General features: G+C 35.7%; 1 protein-coding gene across 2 annotated transcripts; it reads right to left on the minus strand.

Moving 5' to 3' along the window:
• Positions 1 to 5,719: 5,719 nt before the first annotated feature.
• Positions 5,720 to 12,071, minus strand: LOC118042014 (squamosa promoter-binding-like protein 14). 2 transcript variants are annotated; one of them, XM_035049527.2, is made up of 11 exons: positions 11,659 to 12,071; positions 10,582 to 11,193; positions 10,157 to 10,350; positions 9,233 to 9,831; positions 9,047 to 9,121; positions 8,762 to 8,869; positions 8,558 to 8,675; positions 8,190 to 8,325; positions 7,962 to 8,106; positions 7,259 to 7,861; positions 5,720 to 6,907 (listed from the first exon to the last, which is right to left on the minus strand). In XM_035049527.2, exons 2-11 carry the CDS (start codon positions 11,154 to 11,156, stop codon positions 6,485 to 6,487), a joined length of 2,976 nt encoding a protein of 991 aa, XP_034905418.1. In that variant the 5' UTR covers positions 11,157 to 11,193; positions 11,659 to 12,071; the 3' UTR covers positions 5,720 to 6,484. The 2 variants fall into 2 exon arrangements, with proteins under 2 accessions (XP_034905418.1, XP_034905416.1); XM_035049525.2 differs by having other exon boundaries at positions 9,233 to 10,077; positions 11,659 to 12,070.
• Between the last annotated feature and the right edge of the window lie 617 nt (positions 12,072 to 12,688).

Consider the following 12,688-nt stretch of genomic DNA (forward strand, 5'->3'; position numbering starts at 1 on the left):
CTCAGACAAAGAGAAAGGGAAAACTTCCTAGATTTTGCTATTAAATTTAAAACCCTTACCATGGGTCCATGCTAATTGAACTTTTTATTTCTTTTCTTAGTGTGAAACCGATCCGAGATCGACAATGAATGAAAGAAATGATAGTGTTTTTTATTTTGTTTTTTTGAGTAATAAGAGTACATTTTCAATGTATGGAATAAATTTTAGAAAGAGTTGATGAAAGTGGAAAGAAAAAGAAGAAGAAGCAAATCCTGGGACCAAAGTAATGAAAACAATGCTCATATAGGCTCAAAATTATGAACATGCAAATCCATAGTCAAAATCTAGACCACCCTCTACCCCTCAGTTTCCAAAAACTAAAACCAGTAAGAACATGGAGGAAGAAAGGGGACCAAAGTCAACTGGTACTAGGAATGTTTCTTTGATTAACTCTTTATTTATGCCTTGTGATGGGAATAACATCTTATGTCTACCTCTCAGTGGTAGAAGACGGGAGGACCAGCTTGCTTGGAGGGGGGATAGCTGGAATATACTCAGTTCAAAGAGGGTACTTCAAAGTTTATGGTAAGAAATTCCGAGCAGAGATTGTTAAGAATACAGAGGCACATGTTGGAATATAATTTGAAAGTTGAAACCATGATCACCAGGAGTGAAACACTTGTTATGAAGACTTGGACGTGGTATCATGCCACCAAATTAAGGACAACTTGGCCAGAGGAGGGGTGATCATTGAAGGGAGATGCTACCGCCGTGGAGGAGAACCCGAATCAATTACATATCTTCCCGGAAGGTGTGAGCCGTGGGTTATGGCGCGTGGTAGGTCAGAGATGGCTAGATATCTCAGGATACACAGAGCCGTGATAAAAGTGGCAGGAAGCTCTACGTTGGGAGTATCAGCCTGCCGGCAACACTCTTAAGCCTTTGAGAGATTGGTGTGGGAGTTATCGGAGGTCAGATCATGGCTGCAACAACACAAGGATTGCCACTAACGGGTGTAGCCTAAGATGCGGGACAAAGAGAGATCAAAATGATTCTTTGTGGGCGGCGCAGTAAGGAAGGAAAGGTGACAGGACAGCGCAGGCCTCGGCAAAACAAGACCCGAGGAAGGTGTTTGGATGGAGGAAGCCACCCCTCCCCTCTCTATTGGGTTCTTAGTTAATATTGATTGATGTATGCTCTGTGCCTTAATTAATTTTAGCAGCATCGTTTCCTCAACCCACCCCCATTGTCATTGTTCTCTCGAAGATCAGAATCGTTGAATGATGATTTGTGTTTCCACTCGGCGGATTTGGCACTCCAATTAAAAAAACAAACGCACGCGACCTTCCCCTTTGGTGCTCAAGCTTTAGATGCACATTTCGTTGTTTATTATTATTATTATTATTAATATAAATATTCGAGTCAGCTTATATATCTTAATTAATCTTATAGACCTTGAAATTAACATTATATAAGCTTTCAATAATTTTGAGATTTATAAGACTCGAACTAATAACATATTAAAAACAAATCTAGAACATAACCAGTTAAATTACATAAAAATACCCATATCCTTCTTTATCTTCTTATGGATTGCTTTGAATTTTAATTCCTCTCTCTTTGACCCGACCATAAGTGGACTCGTAGGCCCCCAACTCGACCCATTGGGCCCATAAACTAGCAGCTCTCTTGTGCATTTAGACCCAATCAAAGCAATCAATGCTTCCTGATTTCTTTTACTATTATGTACATGAATATTAATTATCAAGTGGTTGCATGCCATGTGTTGTGGGGATGGCACAATTTTAGTTATTCCATTATTTATATGTAATTAATTATTTAATAATCAAATTGTTTTATCAAAATCTTACTAATATATTATCGTTGCTATTATTACAATCATGTAAATTAACCAGAGATCATACAGATAAAAATGTTTAATCTGAATTCTTTATAGTGTTTTATTTGGTATCAATCCTTAATTTTTTTAATTGAAATTTAATTTGCAAAATTTATATCCTAAGAATAAAGTCAAAACAAATCCTTTTAAAAACCTATATAATATATTTTATTTTACTATGCGTGTAAAGATGGATTCAGTATGTGTTTAATTGTTTTTTGTAGACATCAAGATTTTATTGTTTGAAACTTACATATAATGATGCCCAACAATTAACAGAAAAAACAAATCATGTGAGAAAAATGTTATAGCTTCTCTTACAAAATAATACTGTAGATTACTACAGTTTTTGCTCACGATTGACTAGGCTGGGCAGGAATTGCAAGGGAGGGTTACGTGGCTAACTAGCCACCAAGTACTTGTGAATAGAAAGGCTTGAAAAGGAGGAAGACAATGATCTCTCTCTCGATTACAGATTATATAAAAAGCTAATGCTATGTTTGAAACTTGTTTCAAGGAAAACAAATTCCTGGAATTCGTTTTTCTTATTTTTCCATGTTTGGTAACAATATGGAACAGTAAGTCAACGAAAACTTAATTCCGATCAACATAAAACAGTTGCTTTGAGAAAGGAAAGTGTTTTTCTTCTGATAAAGAAAGGAAAACACTTTCCTTTTTTTATTACAACAAAGAGCACAAATCACGATCTTCCCTAGCAAAAAACATTTTCATAACACAAATCAAGCTACAAAAAACACAATTTTTCCATTCATCACTCACATTCGGCATTTGTATTCTGAACAAATAAACCAAATCAAGGGCACAAAATCAAGTGCAGAGAAAGGCATTGAAAATCCCCAAACTGTGTTAATCAATCTTCCCCAGCAAAAAGCATCCCCTCCCCGTTACCTCATCCCCGGATCCACCACAATATCCCAGGTGGAAGATCTCTGTTTTTTTTTTAACAGTAGCCGGGGGAGAGAGAGAGGAGAACTGGGAAGGAGGAGTCATGTTGCCCCTTCAATCTTTCATCTTTGTCCTGCTTCTGTCTTGAATTTTTGCTTCTTTGTGCACAAATGGCAAGAGAAACAGAGAGGGAACACGGGGAAACTGATAGATCAACCAAGAGGGAGAGGGTGAGGGAACAGGGGAATCGACGAAGAGGGAGAGGGCAGGGAACAAGGACAGGGGAATCAACCGAGAGGGGGAGGGAGAGGGAACAGGTAACAGGGGAATGGGAGAGGAGAATTGACCGTGAGGGAGAGGGAATGGAAGAGGGGAATGAAATTATAAGCTTGTGAAGGAGGAGCCAGTCTGCGTGTTTGTTTCTTGTGAAATGAAAATGTGAAGTCAGGGGAAGGAAATTACTCTCTGCGTGTGTGTGTTGTTGTAAAATTTGAGTGAGATTGGAAGGGAATGAATGAATGAGAGAAATATTAAGAAAGGAGGAAAAAAAATGTTTGGGATCGGTCATGGAGAGGGAGTGCTTGTAGTGATAGGCATGTTTGGTGGGGTTTTGTAATAATTTGATTTTATTTATTTATTTATTTTGGTGGGGTTTTGTAATAATTTGGGTGGGGATTGCTTCTTTTTTTTTCTTTTTTTTTTTTAATATTAAAGAGATAATTGCCTTTACCTGTACAAAAAAAATATTTATCCAAAAAACCCATAAAAATATTTTTGTATGTATTTATCTTTTAAAAAATTCTTTATACCAAAAAAAAAAACTCAAATATATAACTCTTACCATAAACTAATTTGGTTTTCTTCATATGAAAAAAAAACTTATTTTAAGCTTTTAAAATTGAAAAAAATATATATTAATAGGTTTTACTTAAAAAAATATTTCACAAGCTTATTTCTCTATAATATGATATAACATATATAGTTATATTTTATAAAATAAGCTATGTATGAATATAAGATATAATAAAAAAAATTCATCATTATACTTTTTAGATTTCAATTTTTTTTATTGTAAATGATTAAATATTTTATATATATTAGATAAACTTGAAAAAAAAATTAATTCATTAATAAATTATTTTCCAGTTCATTTTCCATAACACAACCAAACACTGGAAAGTGTTTTCCAGTTTATTTTTGATAACACTACCAAATATTAAAAAATACTTTTCCGGAATTCACTTTCCCTGGAATTCACTTTCCAAAAAAAAACAACTTTCCTGCAAACAAACAGAGCCTAAAACAGCCAAGAGGGAAACTATTGTGGACTCACACAGTGCATTCCATATATTTTTTTCTCTTTTCCTTAAAGAACCACGCCAGGTTTTTCTTTTTCTTTTCTTTTTCATAAGAGAGCAAAAGTGATTCCAACTCCAAAACAAAAGAATTGATTATGGAGTTGGTTGTGAAATCAAAGTAGAAGAAACCTAGATGATTTAATTTTATTTTGCTGATTTCTTGCACACCCTCCGCTTTTTTCTGCATATAGTTTCAACTTTTCAGCATATATATATATATATATATATATATATATATATATATATATATATATATATATTCTCGACACTCCCTTAATGAGATCATCAAGCACCAAACGGTCCAAACCCCTTAAAGAAGAAGACCGGTTTTCGGAAGACATTATTACTTTTCTAGGCTATTGGCGATTGCTTTCCACAATCTCATCAAGGCCGGTGTCCTGATGGGGGCCTGGAAATTGTTTAGCAGGCAAATTGGTCAAGTATAGTCAGTGGCAGAGCCACGTAGGGGCAAGAGGGGGCAAGAGGGGGCAATTGCCCCCTCCCCCTCCCAATTAATTAGGAACCCTCCACAGCAAGAGGAGCATTTGATGGTGAGGTAAAAGCACAAGAATGAATGTCTTTGGTCCTCTATTTGATAGTCCGATTCATCAATGCTATTATTGATTCCACTTTAATTATTTCATGGTGTAAAGCTATGTTATTTTTTTAAATAATTTATATAAATTAATAGTAGATAAATTAATATCCAAACTACTTTTCTATTTGTTTTATTATATAATTTTAGTTTTATTTGAAAATATTAGGGTTTATAATAATTTATGGGTTTGTTGAATTAATATGTGTATGGATAATATTATATGCTAATAAATATGAAATGAAATGAGTTTTGATGAACTGGTAAGTATTTATTATGAATTTTATATGAAAAATGATAATAATAAATTTATTAATGATTAAAAATGAAATACAGGAACTAAAAAAATTAAGGACATAATAAATAAATTAAAAAATATATATTTAATATTTATATTTAATCCACTTGTACAAAACAACAAGCTAGCAAGAACAACATTAATTTGTGACAATCCTTTTAAGCTATGATTTTAGATGTTATGTATTATATGTCAGCATAAAATTACTGCCAAAAACTTTCTCAATCCTTGGAAAATTTAGAATAAATAAATAAAAATTTGTTATATATATTGAGAAAGATATTTTTCATGAGATTAAAAATAAAATTATTATGAAACAGTTTTAAAATATTAAATCTCGAAGAGAACAATTATAATATAAGTTTTTTTTATTTTAAAAGTATTCTTAAATTAATTTTGCTTAACTTGAGTTGATATATATATTTCAAATTAATTTCTATATATAACACATGTATGTATAACATATAATAACAAATATAATTTGCTCCCTCATTTAAAAAATCCTAGCTCCGCCACTGAGTATAGCCTCCTTTCTCAGCTTGCTGGAAGTAGGACTGTGCCTGGGTAATTTGCGTTTGTACATGCATGCATGTTTTGCCCATTTATTTAAAATAAAAAAGAAATCATTGGCAACAATCAGACGACACCATTTCCTCGGCTACGCCAATGCAAGGAGCAAGGCAGATAAAAAAAATGCCTGTTATTTTAAATATGATTCAACAAATATTTTGCTGTGCAATCATGCAATATCCTACCTCTGACTGATCCTAGTGGTCAGCTTTACAGTGAAGAGTTTAGATACATATAATCAGCAAAATACCTTAGCTCTTTCGATATTATATATATAAGGGTCAAAAGAAAATATATATATATATATATATATATATATATATATATATATATAAAGAAGAATAAACCATTACATAAATTAACTGAATTAAATACTCGTTGATGGTATAATTGCTAGCATCTTTTTTTTCCTCTCTCTCCCTGAATTCAAGTCATGGCCGCCTTCTGTGCGCTTTCATGCATCTTTCTTCCACCTCTGCTCAGCAAATGCATTGTTCATGATCGTAAGAGCCAAAAATTTCCACCATCATAAAACTTGTGTATTTGCCAACAACAAATGGGCCAAGAAAAGGGCACAACCTGTAACAACATCACTGCACTCCTGTTTGCAAACGCCAACAAGAATAACATGCAGCATCCGAATCATGTTATCCTACTAGCAGCTTGCTTCCTCCTCTCTCTAAAGAACAATGCATCTTCTCGTCCAACTGCTTATATGCCCTTACTGAGGACTTAGGAGTCTATCCATCTACCTGAATTCTCTCAACTGCATAATCAGAAACAATTATCTGGATTTTTGTAAATTTCACGACCCCTTTGTCATTTCTTCTAAACTGCTTTCCATTACTCCTCACAAGCGTACATTTTTCTACTGTTGTCTAAATGGTTCCATAATTCACATTCTCCCATTTGAAGGGAGCAACTAAGCCAATGTCTGGTGCACCTCGGAAGAAGAGGCAGACACAAACACAGACAGCGGCGATAGCGAGCATTGAATGGACATATGGACGCTGAAGCAAGCCTTGTGAACCCAGAAACCTCCCGTGGATCTTAGCCGCCACACTTGCACACTTAGCACAGGATTTACACTCTCGCTGAAACTGTGATATTGTCATATGTTCTTGCTCCAAGGCTGCCTGTTCTATCTCATTTCCAATTGCCACAGAAATTTGGCCATTTCTTTTGTCAGCAAGTTTACGAGCCACTAATAAGTTATAAGAGTGGTTTTTTGTCATGACAGCATAAGCATATGGAGACAGGCCATTTGCATCCAGGACAGAGTTCCAGCAGGACAGCCCAATCTGCAGGGGGAGAGGGTGACACCAGAAATTCATTAAAGCAGAAAATATATGAGTAAAAAAACAAGCACACTCAACAAATGCAGCATAATAACAACTCCTTTCCTAACTTCTAACCATGATCCCAACCTTCCCCACAAGGCCATCAAATAAAAATATAAATTCGCATATAATTGCTATTTTGAAGGTAGTAGCACTGATAGGTACAACATACAATCCAATTTAGATTATTGTGTGGAAAAATTAAAGAGTTACAGATGAGAGAGTGCACTTGTAGATCCCTGAAGCCCAGATACAGGAACGTGCTGATGCAAGGAAGAAGAGGGAGAGGAAAAAGAGGGAAAGAAACATCACCTCATGTGGGTCATTTGTCAGGGCATCAACTAAACCATCTGAACCCGATGCACAAGCAGCCAAATGTAAAGGTGTAATACCATCAGGTCCCCCAACGTTTGGTGGGAAAATATATGTTCTAGAGGAATTATCACCACCAATAATAGAATAATGAATAAGCAAGTCTGCCATTTTCCTGCACCTCCTTTTCACTGACCGGTTCAAGAGCTGAATCTCATAGAGCATCTCCAAATGCTCCTTAGATAATTCATCCCTACACGTATTTCTTTCTACCAGCATGTCCAGAATTGTTTTGACCAACACACAATAATCTCTTTCAACTGAGAAAATGAGCAGAAACTTGAAGCGGTTAAGTGAATAATCTGGAGCCTCATGCATAGAAGGCATGCTCTTCCTTTGGAACAGCCATCCAAGCTCGTTTAAGAAATGTATAACTTCCTCCCTTGATCTAGGTTGCCCCAAATCACGAGTCTGTTCTTCTGAAACAATATTGCTGACTGCAGCCTTTTCATCAAACTCAGATTCAAGGAGCCTCAATTCTTTACAGATGGAAGCATCAGCTATTATCACAGGAAAACTGTTGCCCTTGAAACCATTTTCTACCTGTTTGTAGCATTGTCAAATGTCACACGTTATGATTATCATGCGATCTATTTGAGTATTTCTATACTTCAAGGGCATACAAGAAGGTGCAGAGTCATACCTCAATGAAACAACGACCTAAAATACTAGGAGATGGAACATGAATTTTGAAACCACCCACATTTATCTCATCATACATGGATCCTGGAGAAGAAGAATCCGTAACTTCCTTTGATGTGTATCCTCCCATATAAGTGCAATGAATCCTACAGCAATTATGTACAAAATTTACTTAAAACAGCAAGACAAGGTCACTAAAAAGCATTAAGGTGGGTAACTAAATTCTTACTTGGTGCCAGGACCAGTCAGATTTCTTCCCTTTAACTGAAGAGAGGTTTCTTGCCCACCAATAACTGCCACCGGGGATACTAATATTAACTCTGGGGAACTCCATGTTCTCCAAGATTTGCACAAACGAACTTTTCCTGAATATCATTGCAAACAACAATTGAATTATCATCAAATTGTTTCATAAATGACACATTATAGCCAAAATTTTCACAAAATCCAAAACAATATATATATAGCTGCCATTCCAATTTTTTGGCCACATGGAGTATCATTGCTGAGAAAGGGCAAGGTTAGAACTAAAGAAATGCAAATGGCAAAAAGTCCAAAAAAGAGGAGGCATGGGTAACCCAGCACTAAGCCACACACCATCTTTATGTGATGCTAGCTGCCTGCCTGTATTTACTAAAAACCTTCCACTTCTCCATAAATCAGAATCTGAATCTTGAACCAAAGAATCCACTAGCTGAAGCAGGTTTCTTTCAAGCTGCAAAAACAACAAATATACCCTGCAAGTGGTCAGCATAAGGTTAGGTTTATAATTCCTAAGGTTCATTACACCAGTTCACTCACTTGCTCCCATGAAGCAGATGGCATTGACAAATAAACTGATAGAACAACACAGCCAGGCCTTATATAACTCTCCATTTCTGATGGACTGTTAGATAGCCAATTGTATATCTGAAAGAGAAATGATACAATCATGTATTAGATAGATTCCCTCCCAATAAAACTGTCAGTTAGTAATTGTAGGTCTGAAAGAGAAATGATGGGTCATGATAGAAATCCTCAAAAAGCATCCATTACAGCGTCTCCATGCAAATTTATTAAAAAAACCAAAATATACAATAAACTCACCTTTGTGCGCAATGTCCCAGGGAAATGACTGGGATCCTTGTCAAATAGTTTAAAAATTAATCGCCCAGTGCGATCCTGCAGATGAAAAACACAACCATTTGACACAATTTAACAATATTAGCACATGCAAGTATGAATAGAGAACTTAGTCTAATAAATACAGAACTTAGTCTAATGACAGGCCACCTGAGGATCAGAATTCTGACTAGAAGGTGAATGATCAGACCCAGAGGAAGATGTATATCCTCCTTGGTACGGGAAACTTTGAAATGAACTGTGGTCAGGTTCTCTGTTTGGCCCTCTAAAGAGCTCAAGCGGCAAAACACAGCCATGACTTCTGCCACCTTCAACATTTGCATTAACCTCTCTGCTGACTGGCATCTTTTCTGATTTCATAGTTTCTGCGGTGCTCTGCAATGGGAACAACTTCTGCACAACAGGAGGGGATGATGATGGAGACCTCTCTTCAATGGGATTACTGCTGTCAGAAGAAAAATATTTCCCAGAAGATGCTGGTTTTTGACGGCTCTCATTCTCAGGTGATGAGCTAAACAGTTGTAATGGTAGGTTAGGACGAGATTCTTGAATCTGGTAATCTGAATCTTCAGCAGGAGACTCGTAACAGCGACTAATTCTCTCAACGCCCACAGCAGGAAACTCTACATTAGATCTTTTCTGCAAATGGGGAACAGTCACTTGATTGGGGCCCGGCAACTTAGACTTGTCACTGTCACTGCTCTGACTGCTTCTTTGAGATAAAATTGCAAGAGCATCTGGAGCAGATGCTGCCATAGTGGTTGAAAGAACAGCAAGTAAGTCATTGGTTGATGGAGAAGATGCAGTTCCATTCAATCTGTTTTGGTGTCCTAATGAAGGTTGGTTGGGGTTTTTCACATTTAAACTTGCAATATTTGATAACTTTGCAGCAAGATCCATTGGCAAAGGCAGTGAATTTATTTTGTTAAGAATCTGGATAAGTTGGTCTTTATCTGGTACTGTTGGGCAGTTTGTACTTTTATCATCATTCCTCCCTATGATTTTCAAGGTAAAGCTTTCAGCACACTACAAAGGGCGGAACATAAAAGTCAATCATTGGAAGATATGTTTTACCTTGAGAGCGAGCCAAAGCAGTTAACAAGTTTACAATATCCAAGTTTCCATTATTGTTCATATCCCGGTTTCCAGGGAGTAGCAGTCGTGAGGTAACATCCTCAGGCTGGGTTTTCCTTCTTCGTCGGTTGTGCCCTGCAAGCCTACGTCTACAACTTCTCTTTCCCTCATCGAATTCAGTGAGAGGATGAAACCTGCGTATTGCATAGAAGGTCTCATATAAGCTCACAGTGGAAAAACTTGTTTATCAAAGCAAAAGCATTAGATTAAAACATCAATATGTACCCTATCAAACAGAAAGAGAGCACTTACAAATAAAAGACAAAAACAAAAAAAACTAAGTGAAGAACTTGAGTCTCTCAAGTTAATCTAGTGGTATAAGGCTGATACAACAATCAAATATGAATCTGCAAATTAAAGACAACCTGCTGCATTGCTGACAAAACCTCTGCATCTGTTTTCCCACCAGGGCTTTTGTGGCTTTACTATGAACCTCGCACACTTTATGTCGGCGATGATAGTCCTTAGCTTTAGATAGATCTTCCTTGCAGTTATCAACCTGACACATTGGATAACTACCATTGCCAGGTGATCCAGACCTGACCCTCTTGTTGGGTCTTGACACGGGCTCCTCGACAGAAGTCAAACTCCCACCTAGATTCAAGCCAAGACCATCATCATCTTCATTAACAGAATTGGATTTGTTTTTGGAATCACTCTTATCTTTTTTCTTAGGTTCTCTAGAAACAGTTCCCAGCCGTAAAGTTTCAGCAGCTACAGAAGGTTTAGCAACAAAATCGACACTATCCCAATCCCATGCCTTGGAATTCCAGTTTTTTTCCCTAGAAGCCTGAAGAAACTGATGTTGTTGGAGCTGAGAATTGGGAGACTGGTAAGAAAGATCATGTTTTTTTGCCATGGCAGTCATATCACAGTATCTACTAGAAAGTGCTTGATGAATGAATATGGGAGCAGCTACTTGCGCACCCACCTCTTCCATGACTTTGAAAAGGCCTCACCCTCACAGATAATAAAGCCTACATACATAAATAAACAGATAAAAACCAAAATCCAAATGGGTTTTCTATCAGAATTAGAATTACTCGTAAAATATATCAGTCTGAATAAAGAAATTTCCTTTCTTTTTCTTTTTGCTTTTTTTTTTTTTGCAGGACAAAAAAAGAAGAAAAAGAAAGCCTCCAATCCAAGTCTGGAGTAAGCAAGGGCGGCGAGAAGTTGTCTCGTTTATGTAGAAGTATGTTCTCTATCAGATAATAAAGTAAGCAAGGGCAAGCAGTGGTCCGGTTCATGTAGAGGTGCGTTCTATACCAGATAAATTTAGAAAAAAAAATTATTATTATTATTGGGTTATAAATAGAGGTCGCAAAAATTGTTAATTTTGGGCTGTGAAAGAATAAAATAGGAGATTGGTAATTACAAGGAAGAAAATCTAGTGAAATGAGAGAATCAAAATCTAATCTACTTCTCACTCACACACATACCTTAGGAGGAGGAGGAGGAGGAGGAGGAGGAGGAGGAGGAGAACGGCATCTCCTTTTGCCTGTAATAATCGAACTCTGATATTTCCGACCAAGACCTCAGATCTGAGAGTTAAATCCTCGAAAACAAAGTCCAACGTTGTTTGGCGGCAAATCAGCAGATTAAAAATAATAACGATGATCAATCTGCAAATAAGAGGAAGATGAAGGATGGATGGATGTCTCTTTGAATAACTTATATTTTCTCTTCTCTTGACCTTTTCCTTTCCTTCACCTTTGGAGAAGAAGTGGTATAGCAGACTTTTTTTTCTTTTTTTTCAGTGTTTCTGGCACAAACTGTAAATTCGAGCATTTTTTTGGGTTGTAGTTTGGGCCGCCCACTTACTTACGAATCATCCACGACTCTTCCATCCGTCCCTCCAACTCTTCCTGTTCTGTCAGGCTATCTTCCTTTTCCACCTGGATAATTATAACGTGACGGTACTATGAATTATCTATGATTACGAGAAATACATGGATAATAATAAAAATAAATAAATTTCATTATTTAATACATAAATTTTAATGTTTAATTATTGAAAATCTAATTATACGAATTCTCATAAAAATTAATTACAATCTTATAACAACAACGTATAGAAACTTTACATCCTATTAAATACTCCAAAAGTATATATAAAAAAAAAAAAACATTTCTCGTGGGAAGAATAATAAATTTATTTTATTTTATAAATTCTTTGAATTTCAAAGGGGATTAAAAACTAGGATGATGTTGGCAATTTTTTTCTTTGAGTATTAATCATAAATTTGATTTAAAAATTAAGATATAAATTAAATAGATTAACTCAAGTTAATTTAAATTAAAACTTAAAAAAATAAAATAATATTATTTAAAAAAATATACAATTCTTTTCAATAACTTTGCATATTAATGAGTAATCGATTTTGTCATTAAATTATCTTAACGCAATAGCTTAAACCGTTATGTTAGATCTATAAATATAACTTGTATTATTCTCCAATACACACTCTT

Source organism: Populus alba, chromosome 2 (genome assembly GCF_005239225.2).
Source record: "Populus alba chromosome 2, ASM523922v2, whole genome shotgun sequence".
Taxonomy (NCBI): Eukaryota; Viridiplantae; Streptophyta; class Magnoliopsida; order Malpighiales; family Salicaceae; genus Populus; species Populus alba.